Here is a 25,786-nt window from a genome sequence, read left to right as displayed (position 1 = left end):
ACTGACTCACTCACTCACCCTCTCTCTCTCAAAATAAATAAACTTAAAAATTTTTTCTATCTTTTCCTGTTTCAGTTTTGTTAGTTTATATGTTTCTAGGAATTTGTCCAGTACTTCCAGATTGCCCAATTTGTTGGCATATAATTGCTCATAATATTCTCTTATTGTTTGTAATTCTGTGGTGTTAGTTGTGATCTCTGCTCTTTCACTTGTGATTTTATTTATTTGGGTCCTTTTTCTTTTTGATCAATATTTCTAGGATTTATCAATTTTGTTCATTCTTTCAAGGAAACAGCTCCTGGTTACACTGATCTGTTCTGGTTTTTTGGTTTCAATATCATTGATTTCTGCTCTAATCTTTATTATTTACCTTCTTCTGCTTTTTTGGGGCCTTATTTGCTATTGTTTTCCAGCTCTTTTAGGTATAAGGGTAGGTTGTGTATTTGAGACCTTTTTTCCTTCTTTAGGAAGGCCAGGATTACTATATACTTCCTTTTTATGATTACCTTTGCTGCATTCCCAGAGGTTTTGTACTATTGTGATTTCAGTTTCATTGGCTTCCATGTACTTTTAAATTTTTTCTTTACTTTCTTGGTTAACCCGTTCATTCTTTAGTAGTATGTTCTTTAATCTCCAAGTATTCATGGTCTTTGCAAATTTTGTCTTGTGGTTGATTTTGAATTTCATAGCATTGTGGTCTGAAAATATGTGAGGTATGATCTCGATCTTTTTGTACTTGTTGACGACTGATATACGTGATCTATTCTGGAGAATGTTCCATGTGTACTCAAGAAGAATGTATATTCTATTGCTTTAGGATGACATGTTCTGAATATATCTCTTAAGTCTATCTGGTCATTCAAAGTCATTGTTTCCTTGTTGATTTTCTGCTTACATAATCTGTCCTTTCCTGTAAGTTAGGTGTTGTTGCCCCCTACTGTTATGGTATTATTATCAATGAGTTTCTTTACATTTGTAATTAATTGATTCATATATTTGGGTGCTACTATATAGGGGGCATAAATATTTACAATTTGTTAGATCTTCTTGGTGGATAGACCCCTTAATTATGATGTAATGCCCTTCTTCCTCTCTTATTACAGGCTTTATTTTAAAAATGAAGTTGTCTGAGAACAAACTGAGGGTTGATGGGGGGTGGGAGGGAGAGGAGGGTGGGTGATGGGTATTGAGGAGGGCACCTTTTGGGATGAGCACTGGGTGTTGTATGGAAACCAATTTGACAATAAATTTCATATATTAAAAAAAAATGAAGTTGTCTAATATAAGTATGGCTACTCCAGCTTTCTTATGACAACCATTAGCATGATAGATGGTTCTCCATCCCCTTACTTTCAATCTGCAGGTGTCTTTGGGTCTAAAAGGAGTCTCTTGTATCAGCATATAGATGGGTCTTGTTTTCTTATCCATTCAGATACCTTGTGTCTTTTGATTGAAGCATTTAGTCCATTTACATTTAGAGTGGGTACTCAAAAATATGAATTTAGTGCCATTATGTTGCCTGTGGAGTTGGTGTTTCTGGTGATGCTCTCTGGTCCTTTTTAGTCTTTGTTTCTTTTTTGTTTTGTCTTTTCTCCACTCAAAGAGTCCCCCTTAAAACTTGTTGCATGGCTGGCTTAGTGGTCACAAACTCCTTTAGTTTTTGTTTGTCTGGGAAACTCTTTATCTCTCCTTCTGTTTTGAATGACAGCCTTGCTGGGTAAAGCATTCTTGATGTCATATTTTCCCAGTTTAGCACATTGAATATATTCTGACACTCCTTTCTGTCCTGCCAAGTTTCTGTGGATAGGTCTGCTGTGAAATTTATCTGTCTTCCCTTATGGATTAAGGACTTTTTTTTCCCTTGCTGTTTTCATAATTCTTTCCCTGTCTGTGTATTTTGTGAGTTTGACTGTGCTTTGCCTTGTGATGGGCAGTTTTTGTTGAATCTAATGGAGTTCTCCATGCTTCTTGGATTTTGATGTCTGTGTCCTTCCCCAGTTTGGAAAGTTTTCTGTTATAATTTGCTTACAAACCTTCTGCCCCTTTTTCTCTCTCTTCATCTTCTGGAACTTCTATGATTCAGATGTTATTAATTTATTTATTTACTATTTTTTAAATGTTTATTCATTTTTTGAGAGGGAGAGCACAAGCAGGGGAGGGGCAGAGAGAGGGGGACTGAAGATCCAACGCAGGCTCTGGGCTGACAGGCTAACAGCAACGAGCCTGATGTGGGGCTTGAACTTTTGAGATCCTAATCCAAGCTGAAGTCAAATGCTCATCCAACTGAGCCACTCAGGCACTTCTGGATGTTCTTCCTTTTTAATAGGTCACTGAATTCTCTAAGTCGTATATCGTGATCTTTTGCCTTTGTTTCCCTCTTTATTTCTGCTGCATTATTCTCTATAATTTTATCTTCTATATAACTGATTCACTGCTCTGTTTAATCCATCCTTGTCATCGTGGCATCCATTGGAGATTGCATCTTGATTATAGCATTTTAAATTTTGGCCTGACTACATTTTAATTCTTTTATCTCCACAGAAAGGGATTCTCTTGTGTGTTCTATGCTTTTTTCAACTCTAGCTAGTGTTCTTATTATCATGGTTCTAAATTCTAGTTCAGACATCTTACTTACATCTGTGTTGATTAAATCCCTGGCTGTCATTTCTTCCTATTCTTTCTTTTGGGGTGAATTCCCTTGTTTTGTCATTTTGGAGGAAGAAAAAAATTAATAAAATTAAAAATTAAAATTAAAAATAAAACAAAAAAAATCAAATCAAATAAAAGAAGCTAGATCCTAGGTGTGTTTCGGTCTGCTTATTGAAAGAATATTGATAGAATAGATAAAGAAGGGAAAGGAAAGAAAAAAAAGTTAAGAAAAAATTTTAAAATTAGAAAAATTATATAATAAAATAGAATAAAATAAAGAAAATGAAATAGAATAAAAATTTTTAAAAAATAAAAAATAAAGTAAAAAATAAAATAAAATTTTCTGTACCCAAGAAAGGGGGGGGGGAAAGAAAGATAAAAAGAAAAACAGTTTAAGCAAAAACAAAAGCAAATAAAACAAACAGATGAATGAACCATCAAACAGAATGAAGCCTGAATGAAGTTACATCCAGTTTCCTCTAGAACTGAAACTATGAAGCCATCTATGGCTGATACACTAAGCAGGTGGAGTGACTTGTGCTGGTCTTCTGGGGAATGTGCTTGGAGGGCACAGTCGGGTTGGGCTTGGTGTTGTCCACTAGGTAGTTCTGTTGTCCACTAAGTTGTGCTGTTTAGCTTACTGGGGTGGACCTGTGTGCATGGCCATGTTCGTGCTGAGAGAGGTTGAAATGGTTTCTCCCAGCTCCCTAGTCTCTGGTACAGGAACTTCTTGCTCTCCCTGACCTGCCTTCAAGCACTCCCCATTTGTCTCAGGTCTCTGTGCACTACACCCCTCTACCCTGTCCATGTCCAAGCTGTCTGCCTGCCAGGAGGCACCTCCCTCCAGAGTTTTATCTCACATGGGGTTGTGTTACAAAATACTTCAGAGACCTAGGTGGCTAGGACCCACTCCTACTCTCTGGGGGATGGTCTCACTGAGTAATGGCCAGGTTCTGGCTTGTCCCAGAAAACATTCATGTGGTCATGCAGTGGCAGAGCTTCAGAGATTATGGCAAATCACAACACATAGCACCAGGTTTCACTGCACTCTGGTATCTTTGTCCCAATACCAGCAAATGTGGCTGCTCTCTGCGGTCCACTGGAACCATTGCTTGTGGGAAAGCCATATGGCATCTATCAAATGCATTCTAAGCAGGGGAACTTCTTCTCCCTGTGTGACACACGGACCCTTCAGACCTTGCTGTCTGCTCCTGGGGCTTCGTCCTACTTTCTCACCAGAGCACCAGCAGGCACTGAGCTCCGGAACTTTAGACTCTGCACTCCACTGTTTATAGAATCCTTGTGGTACTGAAACCCTCTGCTTTCTCCCTGTCTGTGGTTTTGGGGAAAAGATTTCTTGTTCAGTCCCCTGTGAGTGTTTTCACTCTTTCTCTCTTTCTCTCCAGCTACTTTTGATGGGAGTGCTTTCTTGATTGATCCGGATGAGCTACACTCTCCTTCCTTCTCTGTTTCTCTGTTCTCTTTCTGTGAAAATGGCTCCCTATGCTCCATGACTTTTTCTCCCCCACTTCACCTCTCTGCACCACATATCTGCCAAGTTTTGTGGCTCAAGTTATGCAGATAGTTGTGTTAATCCTCAGATCAATTTCCTACATGTGCAAAATGGTTTGGTTCTGATCTAGCTGCATTTCAGGGATGAGACAAGCTCAGGGTCTCCATGCTGCTCCACCATCTTCTTCATGGAATAAATATTGAGCTAATTCAATGAGTCCCATGTAGGAAGAAAATTTAAAAAATAAAGTTGGACTTTAATTATTTACCAAAAAATCAAATAGTTTAAAAAAAGCCATAAAAACTCATAAAAATACTACGATAAAATATAAGATAAATTTTTAAAATACGTGTGTGTGTGGCTCCTAGGTGGCTCAGTTGGTTAAGCTTTAGACACTTGATTTCAGCTCAGGTCATGTTCTCATGGTTGTGAGATCAAGCCCCATGTTGAGCTCTGTGCTGAGTGTGGAACCCGCTTAAGATTCTCTGTTTCTCCCTCTGCCCCTTCCCCACTCATGCACACTCACCCATGCATGCATGTGTGCTGTCTTTCTCTCTCTCAAAAAATAATAAATACATGTGTGTGTTGGGTGAGGGGAGCTTATAACCCAGAAGGTATGAAAAAATATTACTAATTTGATAGTTGCAAAATTTTTCATGGTAAAAGAAAATAATCAGAGGGCCAAAAGACACAAATGTGATAATATCCTTAATATATAAAGACATCCCACTAATCAATAAGAAAGAACTAATAAATCAAAAGACAAATGGGAAAACTGCATAAGCAGAGAGTTTCCAGAAAAGATGATACAGAAGACTTTTCAAAATAGGAAAATATACTTGATCTACTCAGAATGGGAGAAATAGAGTTTAAAAGTACAGTGGGATACTATATTTGTAATTATCTGATTTTAGTGATCAAAAGTTTGATAACACAATGTGATGGTGACACTGTGAGGGAACAATCACTCTCAACTATTTGAGATGTAAAAATTGATATATTCTTTCTGGAAGGCAATTTGGCGGTACATATTTTAAATGTGCATTCCCTCCAAGCCAGCAATCCCACCACTGTGGATTTACTATAGAGATATACTTGCATTTGTACAAAATGAGGGGCATACAGAGTTATTCTGTGCAATATTTATTGTTATATAATAGTAATCATGAAAGCAATGGCTTGGGGAAAAAAACACCAAATTCCATCAATAATAACTGGTTGAATACATATGGAACAACCATAAAATAGAATGAAATACAGTCATTTAAAAACACTAAGGCTGTTTTATAGGTGCTAAGATGAAATAATCTTGAAGATATATTGTCATATTTTTAGAAAAGCTACTATATATATTATATACGTAATATATACATAAACAAATATCAAATATTTTGGTCTCCAGAGGCCTCTGTGCTCTTAAAAATTATCAAGTACCCTAATCAAGCATCCTCAGTTGTCATAGAAAATCTTAGAAAACCCAGGAATACACAAGCACACATTTCATTAGCTGTCAAAGTGATGATATAATCACATGTCATGCAGCCTCTGGAAAACTCCACTGTATACTTGTGAAAGAATAAAAGTGAGGTAGGTGAATAATACATTGGTATTATTATGAGAATAGTTTTGATCATAGGGGCTTCCTGAGAGGGTCTTGAGGACCCCTAGGGGTCCATGGATCACACTTTGAGAACCACTTATCTACACATATGTGATTGTATATATGTAGATGAATTCTACATGAATATCCAGAATGGGTAAAAAACTGTCTCCTCTGGAGAAAGGACACTGGGAAGACCAGGGAACCCTGGTGGGAAAAAGATGAACTTTCACTGTATAACTTTTTGTGACTTTTAAATTCTATGCATGTGTTAATGGTTACTTTTTTTTTTTTTTACAAAGAAATTTAGAAGATATAAAGAAATGAATTGATATGCAAACAGATTTATGAGCTATAGAATTAATCAGAGACATGGGCTGAGATGGATATATATAAATATTTGTCACAGTATTATTTATAACAGTAGAGACTTGGAAAAACCCCACAAGTTCAAAGATAGAGATTGGTTAAACAAATTATGGTACATCTACACATTGTAATTCTATGCAGTCATTAAAAATCATAAATCCCTAGAATGTTCTGTGATATGGGAAAATGCTTACAATATAATGTTAACTTAAAGAAAGTAGTGCAGGATGTAACTTTGCTTGAGCCAAATTGTTGTAATTTAAAACAATACTGGGAGGAAATATACCCAAATTTTGAGTCATTATTTTTGGGTGGTGAGACTATGGGTTATTTAAACTTCTGAATTTCCCACATTTCCTATAATTAATGTGTATCACTTTTATAAACAGAAAGAAAATGCTATAAAAGAAAGAAATGGAAAGGATTCATTCCCAGGACTGTGGAGGGATGTGTAGCTTCTCTTGTAGTGCTGATAGGACGGTGAAGTATTTCTGAGGGGTACCTTGCCTGTGGCGGCTAGATGAACTGTGCCTTAGTGGATGTATTCCATCTTGGTGGATGTTTGGGCACATGCAGCACCAGCTCTGAAGGGCTGGCCTGCAAGGGCATGGCTTAGCTGGGGAAGCAGGTAAAAGGGGAGACAGAGGAACCTAATGAATTGGAAGGGGTGGTATAATTGTAACTTGCACAACAAATTAATCCAAAACTTAGCAACCTAAAATAACAATAAATATTATCATCTCACAGGTTCATGTGAGTCAAGGTTTGACTTAGCTAAGTGGTTCTGGCTCTGAGTCTCTTATGAGGTTACAGGCAAGATAGCAGCTGAGGCCACAGACATCTGAAGGCTTGACTGAGGCTGCAGGATCCACTTCTAAGGTGACTTCTTCACATGCCTGGAATGTGAGGGCTGGCTGTTGGCAGGAATCTTTTGTCCCTTGCCACATGGACCTCTCCATATGGCTCTTGAATATCTGTACAACATGGAATCTGGCTTCCTCCAGAGCAAGTCCTCCAAGAAAGCCACAATGTCTCTTATGACCGAACTTAGAAGTCCTACAGTATCATTTTTGCATATCCCATTGGTGACACTGGTCAGCCCTATATAGTGTGGGAGGGCAATGCACAAGGGTGCAAATATAAGGAGATGGGACAGTCTTTGAGGCTGGTTACTGCTGATGGACACTTGCTGTTCAAAGTAATGAGCAAGCCCCTCAGTCTTGGCTAACTTCCCATGGCCAAGTATCCTGGATAGGTGGGAGGTTTGAGGGTCTCTTTTGCAGAATAGGAACTGATTAGCTGGGCCATCCTGAGGCTGCCAAGTCACCAGGAGCCTTTAGGCAGGGTTTGGAAGAACTTGGAAAGGGAAAGGAGATACAAACAAGCAATTATGCATGTAATTAGATAGCTCTCCCTGTTTATAGGACTGCTTTCAAGTTATGGGGGCCTAGGTATTGGTTACTGGCGCCTAGGTATTGGTTATTGGTGTTATAAACTTGCATCCTGGGTGCTTTGGATCAGCATGATGTAACTTTATTTTCTATAGAGTCTAGATATATCTGCAGAATATGAACATTGCAATATCCAAATTGCCTACTGTATGTGGAAACCTGCTGTAGATAGAGGTCATATCAGATCACATGTTTACATTTGTGGCTTTGAAAATACTGTCTTAGGTTGTTCCAGTGCTGGTGAAATCCACCTGGATACTCAGTTCACAGTCAGCACAGAAGTGAAAACAGAGGACTCTGAGGCTTAGTGTTAATGGGATATGCCAGGCCAGTCCTGGATAGTAGGGTGAGCAGTGCTGGGGGTCAGTGCTCCTGGGAGGCTTAGAGAACAGTATCTACATAGAACCTGGGCAGGGAGTCAGTGCCAGGAAGGACTAATGAGAGGGGAAGGGCAAGCATCCCACCTTGTTTTAGTTTGGTTTGTCAGGAGCAAAGCCCATTCCAAATTTGCTCAAAAAGTAAGGTGTTTACTGTAAGGCCACAGATCTGATGGAAACCATCAGTCCTGAAGAAAGAGGGCATTCTGGTGCCCCACTAATAACATGACTCAAATGTCAGTTTCACACAGACTTTGCTTCCTAGTTCAGATTTTGGAGAGGGAAGCTGATTGGCTTAATCTAACCTGGGGATTGACCTCTCTAGAGTCAGATGGTTTGCAAACCATGATAGTCAATGATGCTCCATCTGGGCTGTGGGCTCAATCAGAAAAAGGTGGACAGGGGGAAAGGTGGGCATCCCTAGTTCATATCCCTGGGAGAGAGGACTGGGGCATAGCTTGGTCAGCGCAGGACTGGCACTGGGGAAGCCAAACAACAGAAAGCAGACTTCAGAGAAAGGGTATTGCCTGGAAGGAAGGTCCTGCAAGAACAGGGCTAAGTACAGCCCTTTAAGAAATTAGAGGTAAGGTGGGGCTTGGTCACAGGAAGAAGGGGGAAAAAAGCATTTATTTGAAATAGGATTCAAAGTGAGAGGGGGATTATCATGAATGTCAATTGATGCTAAGCCTTCTGATCTTAATTCTTCCTAGGTAGAACCATGATCACTGAACTGGGTAGAGCTTAGTCTAAGGCATTCAGTCAGCCCTGGATCTGGATAAGAAAGGAAGGCAGGGATACAGGCCCAGGCAGGACAATGTAGATGTGAAATGATGGATCAGATCATCCAGTGGGAATTGTTATTGTGATCATTCAGTTAGATGTAACTCATTGCTCAGAGATTGACTTGCCTACGGTCCATTTGATCTATCACATAGATGTGACTAAGCTCTAAGATACCAAGGTCTTCTTGATGCCACTAAAAGTCACAGGCCAGAGCACTAACCTGTGTTGGCTAAAAATCAGAAAGAACTGACTGCATTGGTTTGGAGCTCTTTAAAAGGCTTTTCAAGAAGACCATATTGATAAACCAAGTTACCCTTCAAATTTTATTTTCAACTTCCTTGGCCAAAAAGGATGCTTAAAGATGAGAAAATATTAGGATAGCAGCAGGTGATCAGACCAACACATGTTAGTTACAGTAAGAGGTCACACCCTTTCTCCCTAATGTACCATGCTTCAGCAACCACGGGGATTGAAGTACATAGTACTTCAACAAGTGAGAACTTGTGAGAGAACAAGTGAGTACTTGTTCTCACTCCTCTCTTCAGCAAATGTGAGATTGTTTATTGTTTCCAGGAGAGAGCTGTTAATCTCGGGTGGTTGAGAAGGGCTTTTTCTGTGGCCTTGCATATCATGCCTTGGGATGGAGAATACCAGGCTGAGCTCTTTCATTGTTTCTGCAATGACATAGGTACAGACTGAGAGACTGTGCTCTCTGAATGGCAGCGGGGCTACCCAGTTGGCTGTGGATCCCCAGGGAATTAAGTGATCTTTTCCCTGCCTTCTGCGTAACTCCAGTCCTCTAGACCCATCCTGGTTTAAATCAAATAATGCAGCACCTGCAGGTTTTTTCCTTCTTCCAATAAGGCTTCCTTCTTTTCCTTTTTCCAATAAGGCTGTTTTCTAGATATTTCTGACTTTCTATCTTGTGGAGTCTCTCATGATAGGGTAGAACCATATGGATATATCCAGCCAGAGGTGTGAGTTCCATTTCCACGTTGGAGTATTTTAGTTGTTGGTGAAGGACCCTACAAGCTCACAATAGTGATGGCTCCATCAGCCTGGATCCCTAAATGATTATGATGATCAGAGCCCTCTGCTTACCTGAAACGGACATAAATGAGAGGGATAGATTTCATTATTTTTAAGTTACTGAGAGTCTTGATTGTTGTTATAACATAACCTGGACACCCTGACTGATATACCTTCTTCATGAAAGCTAATGTTATTATTATTTGTCATACAAAACTATTAAAAGTCATCTGTAAAAAGAAACAAAATCACTCCCAATTCTGCCACCCCGTAAGTCTATTTTTCAATGTTTTCCTTCAGTTTTTTTTTGTATTTGTGATTTTTGCTTATATGTAGCACAGGCATAAATTCAATTTTGTATTTTGGGTTTTTTTTTTTTAATTTAATCTTATCATGGCTTCATGATGGTAGGAGCCCTGACTATTTTATTTACCACAATCTCTCTCCTTAGCACCTCATGTAAAACCAAGCACACAGTAGGTACTTAATAAATGATAGTTAAATTAATAACTTTACTTTCCTCTTAGCATGATGATCACTAGAAAATACCTTATGTATGACTGGTCAGCAATCGCAGGCTATAGATTCAAAGCTCAGGTTTGTCTAGTGGCAGAGACATTTTTTAAAAGAAGTTTTGGTTTTATTTTCACTTTTCTCTGGCTAGCATTAGGTCCAAGTTCTTTCCCTGGTTCCCCTGAAAGTTCATAGCCTCCTTCTAGTACTTGTCAACTCTGGTTCCCAGTCTTGGGTGAGACCTTTTGGCCACTTGGAGAATCTCACACAGAGTTTCAGAACAGATGTGTATCTTAAAGACGATACTTGGTCCTTCTTCTAATTTGATACTTGAGCCCAGAGAAAGCAAGGGTTTTCCTAAGGTCATAGAGCCTCTCAAGCAAGGCTTTAATTGAAAGCCAGTTTCCTAAACACAAATCCAGAGTTCGTTTGAATGTTTCTTCTGGGTCCCAATTCCTGTTCTTGGCCCAGGGTAAGCTCTTCCAATTGTGGGTTCCCAAATATCTTAGCCCAGAGTATCTAGTAAGGCCTAGTTTCAGCTTGACTTCCTGATTTTGCTTTTGCCTTTTTTCTCCTTCTCCTTCTTATTTCTCCTGCTCCTCTTCCTGTTTTCCTCCTTTTGCTCCCTCCTATTCCTCCTCTGCCTCCTCCTCGACCAACTAGATGCCTGACTTAGTTAACCCTGTAGGTCTCAGTCAGGTTTTGCAATTGTGAGATGTGTTTTGCCTTAAGTCACACTGCTTGGATTTGAGATATGTTTTTATCACTGCTTCTCTTATAGAGAATTCAAACCCCTCCCTGAGGTGTTTACTTCTCTGTTTTCAGAAATTGAGAGTTTACTGAAGAGGGTCTCAGTGCTCTCACTGTGCAACTTGGGCCTTTCCTCTCTTGCTACATGGACTACTCACTTTTCTCTCTCTCTACCTTACATGCTCAAGTCAATGGCAAGGTGACTCGTAGCAGCTCACCTCATTAGCTGTCTTCAGAGCTTCCAGTATCCCCTATCTGCCCCCCTCCTCACCAACCCCACTCCCTGCTTCTCCCTTTTTCAGTTGGGCTTTTAGTTTCTTTCTCTGTTCACCTCTGCCCACCTCAATCTATTCCATCCCACTCCATTTTCCCTCTTGTAAGATTGCCCAGGATTTCAAGTCATGGACTTCTTTGTCTGATACCAAAGTTCAACTCGTTTAACAAATCTTGTTCCCTGTGTAGTCTTCTTGGGAAGTCACTCTCTCTGAGCTTCCATTTGTGATCTGTAGAAGAGAGATACTATTACTTCCCCTCATAGTTTACTGTGAATCTTAAATGAGATAAAGCATGGGAATTATTTTGAAATATGCTGGCCGAAAATAAGTGTGTGAGACATGTTAGCTATCACTCTTGCTCATGCTTTTTATCCCTGTCTGTATTTCCCCTACTTGCTCTTAACTGCACTTTCTCATCTCCCTTCCTTTAGATGGCAATGATATAGGGTAGAGGTGTCAACATTATAGCTGTAGGCATGAGGAAAAGGCCTAATTTGTTCCAGAGGGATGTGTAAATTTTGGAGAAAAAGAATCATTGGTTGGAATTCCATTGCTGTTATTTACTTGCTATCTGACCTTGGGCAAATTATTTTGCCTCTCTGATCTTTAACTGTTTTGTCTCTGTAATGTAAATAATAATATGTACCTTTCTCCAAAAGCCCACTGTATGATGTGACAGACACATGCGTGCATGCACACACACACACTCACATTCCTACAGGTGCATGCATATAGTGACTAATGAACTATCAATATTCACTCCTGCCTCCTTTTTAAAATTAACAAAAAGTGGGGGGTGGCACCTGGGTGGCTCAGTCAGTTAAGCATCTGACTTCAGCTCAGGTCATGATCTCACAGTTTACGGGTTCTAGCCCCGCGTCGGGCTCTGTGCTGACAGTTCAGAGCCTGGAACCTGCTTCGTATTCTGTGTCTCCCTCTCTCTCTGTCCCTGCCCTGCTCACACTCTGTCTCTGTCTCTTAAAAATAAATAAACATTAAATTTTTTTATTAAAAAAATTAAAAAGGGAATAACAGTTTTGAGATTTGGTGTGATTTAATGTACAGGGAGAAGCACTTTTTCTTCTTCAGGGGAAATTTGATAGAATTTATAAAAATATGAGAATTAAGTGAGTCCTGCATCCACTGGGTGCAAAGGCAGTGGTCCCAGACTGACAACTGATGTTATCTGGGAGGTTAAACCCTGGCGGCTCTACTGAAGTTTCAAGTCTCTGCAGCCCCCTAGTGGCCACTGATTGTAGCAGAAGATTCATAGTTCTCGACAAATTACTCCAGTCAATTGGACTTTGGACAAGAATTATGTAGAGAATAAGGAATGGAGTGGGGGAGTGAAAGGACCTACATTTGAGTCTTTTAAACATTTCAAATAGAAAATTATTCTTCTATCAGTGTGCACACCAGTGAAAGCTGATGAAAATGAAAACATATATGGTCACATACTAGGAAAGTATCAACCAACATATCCTTTCCAAATATTAGCTCCCATGCCCTTTCCTTCCTCTTCTCTTTCTCTTTCTCTTCCTCCCTCCCTCCCTCCCTCCCTCCGTCCCTTCTATCAAGGTACAAGCATCCATTCTAGTCCTTGGGCCAAAGCATTCTTTGCCCTTAAACTTTTAAAGTCAGTGTACCGTTTGAGTTCCAGGGAGAAGCCAGTTACCTTGTTAAATTAAGTGAGTTACCACACATAGAGCAGGAAGCAAATCATTCCAAGGATCAATTTTCTTTTGTCATTAGGTCTTTCAGTTGCCAAAGGCAATGCAACAGGCCCTAAGGAACCCAGCCTGTGAGAGCAGAGGCCCTGTTTGGCTACCACCTCCTGTGAGTTAGTGGACACATTACTGCAGCACTCTGCAGCTCAGCGAGGGAGATTCAACTCCACTCTATGCTCTGATTCTATGAGGAAGCTTCTCTGCTGTCAGTCTATGAGCTCCTCAAGACAGGATCTTGCCTTATGTTTTGCTCTGACAGCACAAGGCATGACAATCAACCTTTGAGAAGAAGGAATGGAGGGATTTGTGTGAACTGAAGACTACAGTTCTGTCTCTGGTTCTAGTGAACCACTTGTTATAAATACAGCTATTCTCTGAGTTCTGTATTGGAAACTCTGGAGAGATAAAGGGAAAAAGATACTAGAGGTACAGTCCTTACTTCACAGATGAATAAAAAATGTTCTTTGGTTCTGAACTCTTGCTCCCAAGGCTATGAGCAAGTATTCAGTCATTATTCCTTCCAGCTAAGTCACCCTTCAGATCTTCTTGGTCTGTTATTCATGAAGAGATAGGTAAAGCCGCATGAATAAGAGTACAAGAGTGAGGGCCTGGGACGCACGTATGACTATGTGACCAAAGGAAAATCAATTGCCATCTGTTCGACTCCGTTTTCTCATCTCTAAAGCTGAAATTTAAAATATTTACCTTGCAGAGACGAAAGGAGGTGACACATGTTCAAGCACCGTTTTGAGAAAACACAGGGTAACTGACAAGTCTGAAATGTATTTGCTGCAGCTGAAGAACTCTTAAGCGATCACCGTTACTCTCTACCTCCACGCCGCTAACTTTTCTCATATCAATGGCAGAACTGTCAGGTTCCCAGGAATGCGTTTAAATAATGGAAGGGTCACAGAAGATTCTGTCTCGGGGCCTATTACAAGCTGCTCTCCATTTTGGCAATGTCGTGCTGCCCCTCCTCCCACTCCTTTACCCCTCGCCTCCAGTTTTATTTACGGAACCAGCTTTTCTGAAGTCGGACCCGTTTTAATCTTTTAAATGCATAATTAGGGAGAGTGCTTGATTGCAAAGGCCTCTTTCAGACCTCCCATTTATCCAAAACGCTCTCCTGTTCACATAACAGAGAAATAGGGCAGGGAATCTGGAGGAAGGGGAGGAAGGAGGGGAGAGTGATGGAGGGAGGGCGAGGCGGGCCCTGCGCTTTTCTCAATGAATGCCGAGGCCTCTGCAGATTTGCATAGGGGCCTATCTCGCCACGCCATTGGTTGGCGGGTGCGAGCGGGGCGGGGCGGGCCTGCCTGAGCCTGGCAGCAGTGCGGAGTTGGCCGTTCGAGCTCCGCCCCCGCCCCGGTCCCACCCCCTCCCGGCGCGAGCTCGCGCCTCAGCCAGCTGCAAGTGGCGGGCGCCCAGGCAGATGCGATCCAGCGGCTCCGGGGGCGGCAGCGGAGGTAGCAGCTGGCACATCCTGTCGCCGCTGTCCGGAGGGTCGCGCAGTACTGAAGCTCCTTCCGGCCGCCCTCTGCCCAGCCAACTGAAGCCAAGGGGGCTGCCAATGGGTGAGGAGGGGGCAGCAAGATTTCGGGCTGTTTTGCACAGAATGCTTTCACTCGGCTGCTGCCGCCGGGGCCGCTTCGGTGCCTGAGAACTCTGAGCAGACGAAACGCGGGAGGAGAGCAAGGACGCTGCAAACTTGCGCCGCGGCGCCCTGAGCCTCCACTTCACATCGCGGGGGCTTGATTCAAGCCCAGAAGTTCAGCGGGCAGTGCAGTCCGCAGACTTCTCGCTGCGGAGGGTTGCAGGAGGGTGCCCGACAAAGCAACCCCTGGCCCCGGTTTTTCCCTACACTGAGGAAGAGGAGCTCAGAAGCTCAAAGAAGCGCTGGGGAAGGGGCTAGAACAGCAGAACGCTCCGAACCATCGTTCCCAGCTGGAAAGTTGCGGACGTATTGGAGGCTGCTGGAGAGCGCGGACAGACCACAGCTCAAGCCTCGGAGGGCAGGAGAGGACTCCATCGCCACCTCCCTTCAACCATAGTAGTTTCTCTTGTTCTGGAGCGCAGTAAGCTACAGACGGGGGCGCGGCACGAGTTGTGGCGCGCCAGAGGCACAGGGTCCCAGCTGCTGAGTCCGAGGTGCTCAGGGTCTCTTGACACACCCTTGAGCCTCCAGCCCCATTTTATTGAGACTCCCGCTTGCCTCCTTGCAGTTGGAGGGAAGCTAGAGAATCAAGTGGACGCCTAATCCCCCAGATATCAGGTGGAAGGAACTGTTCAGGACCAAGGACTATTCGGAGCCCCTTTTCATTTGAGGGGAAGTGAAGGGCGAGGCTGGATCCTGGAGAGTCGGGAGACTAGTATAAACAACTCTTCTCTGGCGGGATGGGAGCCTTAGGGCTCCTAGGGCTGCTGCTACTGCTGCTTTCAGCGGCAGCCTTGGGCTCCGGAACCGGGACTGGGACTGGCACCGGCCATCTCGCCGGCTCACCCGCCGTGGGACCAGCTCTGCAGCCTCGGGAGCCTCTCAGCTACTCACGTCTGCAGAGGAAGAGCCTGGCGGTGGACTTTGTGGTGCCCTCGCTCTTCCGTGTCTATGCTCGGGACCTGCTGCTGCCGCCTTCGTCCTTCTTGGAGCCGAGGGCCAGACGGCCTGAGGCACGCGGCTCCTTGGCTCTCGACTGCGCCCCACTACTTAGGCTGGTAGGGCAACCGCCCGGGGTCTCCTGGACGGAAGGCTCCAGCTCGCCAGCCCCTGCCCAGGCACGGACGCTGACCAGGGTGCTGAAGGGCGGCTCGGTTCGCAAGCTCCGGCGCGCCAAGCAGCTGGTACTGGAGCTGGGAGAGGAGGCGATCCTTGAGGGCTGTGTCGGGCCCCCAGAGGAGGTGATTGCGGGACTGCTCCAGTTCAACCTCAGCGAGCTGTTCAGCTGGTGGATTCACCACGGCGAAGGGCGGTTGAGGATCCGCCTGATGCCAGAGAAGAAGGCTTCGGAAGTGGGCAGAGAGGGAAGGCTGTCCGCGGCGATCCGTGCCTCCCAGCCCCGGCTTCTCTTCCAGATCTTGGGGATCGGTGAGCAGCTCCCGCCTGAACGTGTCGGGATTTGTATTTTTAGGCACATCAATTTGCAACCACTGTCAACTAATCCCTATTTTCAAAACCCCAGCCTCTGGTTCTTAGGTCTTTCCTCCTTTTGCAAACCTCCTCCCACAGTTAGATCATAAAATACGGTCTTATGTTCTTGCTGAAAAGAGTCACTTCCCAGGGTTTTCCTTCCTCTCCAGTAACCAAGTTGGAAGAAAAGTTTTCTCTCTTGGCAGAATGCTTCTTCTTTCTACCGATTTACACCGGGTCCCAGCCAAAATTGGATGCACTTTGAACAGGGGAGGACCCCTGGGACAGTTGAAATGTCCTTATTACTTCTACGTTCCAAGCTTAGTTCTAGATGTCACGACTGTTGCCATCTTCCCTTTCCCTTGTTCCTCTTTCTGGCCACCGTAGATGTGGGTAATGTGGTGCACTTTCTTGGAGAATGTAGAAGTCTTCTTTATGTGGTTGAATCTCCCCTAGCTGTTCTCTTCAAATGTTGACTTATGTACAGATTGTCTCTTCTTCATTAATTTATTCTGCTCCCTCTCTCCAACCCCAGTCTGCTATCCACTCTCAGACTCTTTTTTTCCCCCCTCTCAGATGTTGTTGGAAGAGCCCCAGAGGAACTAAGAAATACGGGACAGGAGGGAGGTGTGAAGAGAGGGAGCAGAGTTGTTAAGATTCTCTCCCATTGGGAGAGTCACTGTGAAGCCAGAAGAGACAATAGTTCTTCTCTTGCCCACCCCCCCCCCCCAACCTTCCCTCTAATTCTTAGCTTGAATGTCTGTAGCAGCAGCTCTGGATGACAGTCTCTGGCAAGCCTGTTTCACTGCAGATCTCTCTGCTAGAGATTCCTGAAATAAGGTTTCTGTTTCATTTACTCTCATTTTCTTCTCATATTCACTGAGTTAGGGATGTGTGTGCAGGCACTTACTTCTAACTCTTCCCATAGTATTCTTTGACTGGAAAACCAGGTGGTTTTGAATGGATGTTTCTCTCGTAATACCACTGGGGAAAGGCTCAGTGAATAAAATATACAATGTAAATGAATGAGAAGACACAGAAAAGAAATCATGCCTTTTTAAAAGCCTACACTAATTCCATTGAGCAAACCCAGCATCTTTTCTATCATTCTCATCATCAGAAATAAATGAAATTTTTATGCTCCACCGGTTACTAATGACTAGTATTAATTGGATGGAAAGCACTGAAAAGAGCCCACTGTAGAGCTACAAGTACCTACCATGCTTGTCCCAGCACACACATATCCTCCCACGCATGCCCAGTACTATCACACAGCAGGGAGATCTAGAAGCTGAGGTTCTTCCCTCCTTGCACAGAAAACATACTTGTATGTGGTTCCCAAGGAAAACAGAATCTGGATGCATATTTCAGCATTAGCATTGGTATCCTTGGCACCCAAAATGACCCCTTTGTGTTCAATGTCAGAATTCATATTAACAGGCAGAATTTGTAGTAAGAAGCAGGGTTTGATGAGTTTGATAGAGCCTCCTGTGAACTGAGATAGGAGACCAATACTGTTGTCTCTCCACAGATACTTTTGTGGAGAACAGCTGTGCTTTAATGTCATGATGGCTTCTGTGGTTTATACATGCAACATTCTCTTTTAGCGCCTAATGTATTTGTAATGGATATAAGAATGACTTCTCTGGGAATGTGGATTGTCTTCTACTTTCATGTCTGTGAACATCTCTGGAGCTTCCCTATCACCTCTTGTTAAATGACCATAGGCCCAACAGTCTAGATCAGCTATTGTGAGATGTTGATGACAGACAAAAGGGGTCCTTTCTGCAGCCCTGAACTTGCCTACTATAAACAGGCAGGTAACATGAAGTTATCAGTGGGTGTTTCTGAAGAGTCACAGGCTTAATGCATGTGGAGCATATATTCCAGTCAAGCCTCTGGTAAGGAGTTGAAGCCACTGAGTAGGGGAGTTTCATGTCGAGAGGAGTGTGCTTCAAGAACTGCTTTGCTACTGACAGCAGGGAGTCTCTGTGAGCGTCCCAAGTCCTCCCTTAGCATCACAGTCCATTTGGCAGTTGGACCAAGGCCTTATGCATCATTTGACACATCTAGCAATGCTGTTTTCAGAAAGAGCCAGGATTCTGTCATTAAAAGGCTAGAAATTTTGGCCAAGCATTTTTCAGCAGCATTGGGATCAAATGATTATTGATGGGATCAAATAAGACACTAAGTGTAACTGGATGAGCTCCCCATGACCTCCAGAGAGACAGACAGCTTATTGAAAAGCATTTCAGGCCTTGTGGTGATCACACTTGGAACAGGATGGGCTCTCCTGCTCTGAGGCATATGCTGTTTTCAGTTAGGCAGCTGGCCATGCCGGACTAGCCTCTTGCCTTCCCACTGCCTCCCCAGCCTCATTCAGATATGGTTTCCACTGCAGACCTCCCCTTGGAGGGAGTGGACACACCCTGTTCTATCATGTTTCATGTTTGAGGCAACATATATCATGGTGTTTCCATTTGTTTTCTTGTATGAAAATTCAAGCTTAGGTTCTCACACTTGGATTAATTTTACTATTTATTATGTTTGAGGAAATGGATTTATTCCTTTTTATGGGCTCTGTTTTGTAGAAAAGGCATTTAACTCTTCTGTGACATAGGATATTCAGGCATACAAAGGGAAAATAGGCACAACTCAGCTTATTTCTCCCTGTTTCTGCCCAAATGCCTGTTGGTCTGGTCTAGAGGGGCACAAGTATGCTGATGGGGCTGTGAGGAGGGAAGAGAGTGGTGGGTGGCCTGCAGCAACCCATTTGTCTCAGACTGAAGATAGCTTCCTGAATCTGAACAGGACCATGACTAGGGATGTGATAGAAATGGAAAAGCACCCAGTCAGCATGAAGCAAAAACTCTGTTCCTTGTGGTTTGGGACGTCTGAGAGGACAAAAGGATAGCTGAGAGGCCTTAGAATGCATGACACGCAAATGTGTTTTCTTTGTGGGTTGCTTTGCTTTGAATTCATAAACGGGATCAATATTTCGAAGTCTGAAGCAGCTCCCCACAGCACTCATTCATGGAGAAGAGCGTAGAAAGGCCATTGCTGAGACTGTATGAATTTTGGTCTACCATTCTGGGACAGTCCAAACCTCAGAAAAGATGTCTGCCTGGAGGCAGTCACATTGCTCAGAGCCCCACTTTGTAACCTGTTTTCTGGATGTTTTGATGTCTTGCTTCTGCCTTCCCCCAGGCAGAGGCCTAGAGGATATTGACTTGTGGGCTAGGAGGGCTTGTTTCTCTATAAGCAGCCCCCTTCTCACTCCAGGAAAGGGGATAGGCAACTGGGGATTTTACATGTGCTATGGAGAGACCTGAGAAATTTAAAGTAGATGTATGCAATGCAATACACCTGACCCTTGACCTCACATATCTGTCAGTGCCTTCCTATTTCATTTCTGGAGAGGGCAAAGAGAGCCAAGGAAGATAGGGAGGAAATTGGAGCTCTCAGAAGGAATATCAGTTATTTGAGGTGAATTTGGGGAGTTGGAACTAGTCCAGAGAAGATCAGAGAGCTGATTTAAGAGTTGAGGGGACCAATTTATGGTGAAAGATGAAAAGAATTAAATATATATGGCTGAGCGAAGTGGCGATGAAGGGAAAGCCCTGGTAACAATCTACAAATCTCTGAAGAGGGAGAGGAGTTATATAGTGTCACCCAAAGAAGTAATAGGATGCAACTTGCAGAAGGAAACTTCAGGGTGGATATCAGGGAAACCTTATTTTCTGAACTTGATATTCCTCTGACTTTGGAATGGAATTCCAGAGGAGCAAAGAGTAAGGTGAGATGTGGGTCAGATAAGCCACAGCATTCATTATTAATCAGTTTTATATTTGGAAATGTTGAGAAGCCACAACAGGCAGGAGAGCTGGGATGGGGAACAAAAGCAGGAATCAGGATCTTTCAGGATTCAACTCTTGAGACACTTTGGGTCTGGATGTTTCCAGGAGGAAAAGACAAGAATTGCATATGTATCTTTGAAATTGGGTGGGATGTGCTTACAAGGAGACTGTTAGAGAAGAAAATCTTTTGAAAGTACCGAGTTTGTTTTTCTCTGCCCCCAGATTGACACAGAGTATTTCTCTGGGGTGTTGTGTGTCTATCCATGAGGGAGGAGCCACACCCATAGAACATTATGCATCTAAGATGCATCTCTAGTGTGTGTGTCATCAAGCCATTGGGCAGGGCAGGAGGTACGTGGGTCTTGAGAAGATGAGATCACGTCTAGATTTGGTGGACTCCTACTGGCTACTTGAAACCCCTTTGCAATGCTGAGAATATATATACACAGCTATTAGAAAGATGAAGTTCATCTAAATCCATTTGATCTTTCCACAAATTTACAAAAGAAAAAGAAGGAAAGCCCATGAGGGATTTGTGTGCATGGTGTGGGAAGACAGTGTTATCATTAATAAAAATGAAAGCTTTTATAAGGAAGTATGTCTTCTGAAGGACAAGGACGACTGGCCTCCAGAAGGGAGAGGAAGAGAGGAAACTTCTGTTTCAGCAGAACTTGAAGCCCCCTGCCATTCTTTTTTTTTTTTTTAATTTTTTTTTTCAACGTTTATTTATTTTTGGGACAGAGAGAGACAGAGCATGAACGGGGGAGGGGCAGAGAGAGAGGGAGACACAGAATCGGAAACAGACTCCAGGCTCTGAGCCATCAGCCCAGAGCCTGACGCGGGGCTCAAACTCACGGACCGCGAGATCATGACCTGGCTGAAGTCGGACGCTTAACCGACTGCGCCACCCAGGCACCCCAAGCCCCCTGCCATTCTTAGGATTACTATTTGATAACCTCATTTTGTGGAAATTTGCCTAGCCCTTTCTTTATAATCATTATTAATGTCCTGTTACAGTTGTATGGGACTTTATAATTTATAAAGAACTTTCAAATTTAATATATTTTTTTCAATCTTACAGTAGGCAGGGTGAGTATTTGTTTTATTTTATAAATGCAGTAACTGGAATCCAGCTACTTGTTAACACTTTTTCAAGGTGAAAAATGGTAGACCTAGAAACTTTCATTTATGCATTGAGAGGTTATGAGATGCTAGATGCTGTGCTAGGTACTGACTAGGACTATAGATCTTTTTGCCTTCAAATTAGGGCTCTTTCTACTAAAGGAATCATCCCAAAATGCAGATTATGTAACCATGTAAATGAAACCATGTAAATAGATGAAAAACTTTACATTATCCTTGTCAGAAGGCCATGCAACAAAGATTTGGTGTTCAATAACCATGACTTGAAAAGTTCCTTAAAATATTTGAAGTCCAGTTTCATCATTAGTAAAATAGGGATAGTTCCTATCTCAAAATGCTGCCATGGAGATTAAATTAGAAGACATGTATAAATCTGTAGCCCAATGCATGACATAATAAAGTGTTCCATCATTATAAACCATATGGTTTTTTCTAGAAGCAGCAACACCCCAGTGTCTGGTTGTACGTTTTAGTTTATTTGAATGATGCCATCTGGAGTTGTGCAGTCCTGATGTGTGGTCACATCTGGTGACCCTGGCGGTGGTAGTTGTAATACTGTGGGTTCCCATGCAACTAGCTTCTAATTCCTGGGCTAAGAAGTGAGATCTAGTGGAAATGGGGAGAGTGACCATGGTGATAGTTTCTATTGGCTTCCCCAGAAATGTGAATGAGGAGAATTGAGGTGTGGTATTTACTTCATTTCTATCAACTAGTGTCCTCCAAGGTCTTTTGACCTTGGATTCAGTCCAAAGACTCAAGCAGAGTATTCACAATCCAATTATTTTTTCTCCTACACGAAGAAAGCAAGCCTTAACTTTATGAACGTATGAAATCTAATAATGGAGAGGAACAAGATAGAGACATTACAGAGCAGTAACTTTCAGATGGTGGATCTTTCTTAACTGAGGGCAGTATGTGCGGTTCAGGCCCCTCCATGCCCACAGAGATGCTGGGCTACTAGCCTCTGGTAATTTCTTTGTTATAATTAGCTGGAGCTTGCCTTTTCCTTGTCAAGTGGGAATGCAGGAGAAGGTTGGAGGGTACCAACTGGTTGGTGGACATGAGCCCATTAAGAGCAGTTAAACCTTTGAGATTCCATGGAGACACATGGCTGAGGGAGGAGGCCACCTCAGAAAGTGCCTCAATCTAAAAGAGGCTGTCAAGTATCCATGCAGCACTTTACAGGTAGTGTTTTTTATGAACCATGGCTGAGCCATTGCTTTCCTAAGATGCACAAGGACATTATTTCTGCTTGGGAGTAGAAGGAGAATAGGACATGTTTGTGAGGATGGTTATAGGTCCAGGGGTTATGTGACGAGAGGTGTGAATAAAGTTACCAAGGAACCCTAGGGGTGTCTTCTTTCTTAGAACCATTGTGTTGTTCTCCAGTCTAGGATGTGGCCAGTTTTTCTTAACCTAGTGATGACCTGGCCTTTTTCACACAGGTCAAAGTGTAAGGAAGGAGCAGTTTAAAAGAGAGTATTGGCCTGGTGGGAAGGTGGGGAGGAGATGGGGGACATCTTAGCACTTTGTTGGTGAGTCAGATTTCTCAGAACAACTTTTGTTTCTTCAGATGAGCTTGGGTCCTTTCCCAGGAAAATTGTCTCAGGTTCACTTGGTGAACATAGACATTCTAGAATGTGGGAAGTCCCAGAACTGGGCAGAAGGAGAGCTCCATTGGGACATACACACCCAACTACTTGGTTAATTAAGAGTCTGTAGTTCTTGAACCTTACTTTTGTGGTTATGTAACAACAGGTGCATGGAGAGGTAGGTAGTCAGAATTCCCTGAAGTAAGGAAAAGGCTAAAGGGAAGATCTGAAAACAAAAATAAAAATAAAGAAAATCTAGGCAAGCTTGTAGGAAATCATGCAACTAGCCAGAGGAAATCAGAGGGAAATTTAAACCATTGACCATGTTTTTCTTTTTCCCTTATTTATCTTTTATTGAGTTTCCATTGGGACATGGTTTCTGAGGGTGGGTGTGGGCAGGTCTCCTTTATAGATCCTTTCCACATTCTCAGCCCAAGTAATTAAAGTCAATGTTCTGTGGTGGAGAGAATGCTACATTAGGAGCTAGAAGACTTGGATTCCATTATGATATTAACCTTTTATTAGTTTTGACATCTTGTGCAACTTCCCTAAACTTGTTGAACCTCTGGGTCTTTTTTCCTAAACGAGAAAATACAGAACGTGTCTTGGCTTACCTCCTGGAGTCTCTGAACATTTTGTAAAATAACCTATGTAGAAGATTCTCATCTGGATTATTCAGAAATAAATATATAAGGCAGTAGAAAAATAACAACACAAGATCATAAAAAGTGCTGAGATTCTATTTCATTGATTCATACTTTTAACCGACCTTTGACATTAAGAGCAGCAGTACTAGGTTCTAGATTTTGAGGCAAGCATTGGCCTTCGTTTAACAGCTCAGCAGCCCTGGAAAGGAGTTATGTGGCCCCTTCCCATGGTTTCTTGAAATGAGGTCCTTTCATTGAAGTAATTTTGCCCACTTCCATAATTTTCTGGAAATGAATCTTCAGTTGTGGGACATAAGAACTTACATATTAACATCAGAAAATTATTATTTTTTAAATTGAGCGATGACAAATGCAGTTAAGTATATTGAATGTATTAATCTTGTGTACAGCTTGATTATAATTCTCATCTGCAACATCCATATAATCCGCACCCAGATAAAGATTCAGAACTTTCCCAGCATCTCAGGAAGTTCCTTCCTGCCCTTTTCAGTGTGTATCCACCCCCAACCCAAGGTAACTATCCTTCTGATTTCTGTGTCATTAGTTAGCTTTGCTTATTTTAGATGAACTTCATGTAGTTGGAATCATGTACTTTTTTGTATCTGGCTTCTTTTACTCAATATGATTTCTGTGCAATTTGTCAATGTCTTTTTGTGTACTAAAATTCTTTCTTTATATATATATATATATATATATATTATATATATATATATATACATATATATAATATATATAATATATATACATATATACATGTGTGTATATATACATATATCTGTATACATAATATGTATATTATATATATATATATATATATATATATATATATTTAACATTTATTTTTTGAGAGACAGAGAGAGAGACAGAGTGTGAGTGGGGCAGGGGCAGAGAGAGAGGGAGTCACAGAATCCAAAGCAGGCTACAGGCTCTGAGCTGTCAGCACAGAGCCTGACACAGGGCTCGAACTAAAAACCGCGAGATCATGACCTGAGTCAAAGTGGGATGCTTAACTGACTGAGCCACCCAGTCGCCCTTCTTTTTTTATCTTTTTATCACCTTGCTGTGCTCCTTTATATGAATATAACACCATTTGTTTATCCATTTTTCTATCAAGGAATTGGATTTGTGGGAAATCAAAACTAGAAGATACTATTCTAAATAATGGGTAGAGTAAGTCATAGATCTGGGATTGAAACCTTGCTCTATCATTTCCTAGCCCAAGGCTATTTATTTTCTTCTCTTTGAACTATAGTTTTTTTATTTGTAAGTAATAATAATAATAATACCCATGTCCTAGGGTTGTTGTGAGAATTAAATAGGATAAGGCATGTAGTAGGCCCTGACACACAGATGGTATTTAACAAGTGTTAGTGTTTTCCTCCAGCTCTTGATTACATGCTTTCCCTTGGTGGCCAGAATGGGTCCTTCAAAAGCTTTCTGAAGTGGGGAAGGGGAGGGGGAGCCTTTTCACAAGTGAGGGAAAAGTAACAATCAAGGACCATTTAAGTTACATGTAATAATTTTTAATAAATGCTGCATAAATAAGCAACATCATTTTAATAAAACACAAATATTTGTTACAGTCTGTTTTAAAATTAACAAGGAAGGGGCGCCTGGGTGGCGCAGTCGGTTAGGCGTCCAACTTCAGCCAGGTCACGATCTCGCGGTCCGTGAGTTCGAGCCCCGCGTCGGGCTCTGGGCTGGAGCCTGTTTCCGATTCTGTGTCTCCCTCTCTCTCTGCCCCTCCCCCGTTCATGCTCTGTCTCTCTCTGTCCCAAAAATAAATAAAACGTTGAAAAAAAATTAAAATTAACAAGGAAAACAAATTCAATAAATAAATAAATAAATAAATAAATAAATAAATAAATAAATAAATAAAAATAATGGAATAAAAAACTCTTTGATCTTGTATTCAGATCCATTAAAGACGAGAGGAAATGGTATAGAAGGGACAGAAGATGGACAGAAACCACCACATTTAAGGAAGAGACAGAATGACTGAGAATGACAGAGATAGGGTTGGTGACACAGAGAGGAATGTATAAGGAGAGGTAGTCCAGGGAAACAGAAGGTAGGAATTATTTCTTGGACACAGAGAAGCATGGATGTAGATAAGAGACCAAAAGAGGGACAGAAAGAGAATCAGAGGGCAGAATCAGTGGTGTAGGGAAGGAGGAGAGAGGGAACACTTGATTATTTTTGGCCTGGAAGAGTTCTGTCCTGATACCAAAATCTGTACTGTGAATCTATGGCCAATATTATATGATGATTATTTTTAATTTTATTGACATATAATTCATATGCAGTAAAAAACACCTAGTTTAAATCAGTTTTATTTTTTTGATATATGTATCACCTGTGTGAAC

At 42.2% G+C, this 25,786-nt stretch overlaps 1 protein-coding gene across 1 annotated transcript in view; it reads left to right on the top strand.

Annotated features, from left to right (window-relative positions):
- The first annotated feature begins 14,299 nt into the window (after positions 1–14,299).
- The window catches only part of ALK (ALK receptor tyrosine kinase), a 684,520-nt gene continuing 673,033 nt past the window's right edge, over positions 14,300–25,786 (top strand). The window contains exon 1 of the mRNA XM_025927337.2: positions 14,300–16,118. Coding sequence (XP_025783122.1) covers positions 15,431–16,118 — 688 coding nt within the window. The 5' untranslated portion in view covers positions 14,300–15,430. The remainder of the gene's footprint in view (positions 16,119–25,786) is intronic.

This window comes from Puma concolor, chromosome A3, assembly GCF_028749965.1.
Source record: "Puma concolor isolate L17-30 chromosome A3, mPumCon1.1.hap2, whole genome shotgun sequence".
Classification (NCBI taxonomy): Eukaryota; Metazoa; Chordata; class Mammalia; order Carnivora; family Felidae; genus Puma; species Puma concolor.
This window is presented reverse-complemented; position numbering and strand designations above follow the sequence as displayed.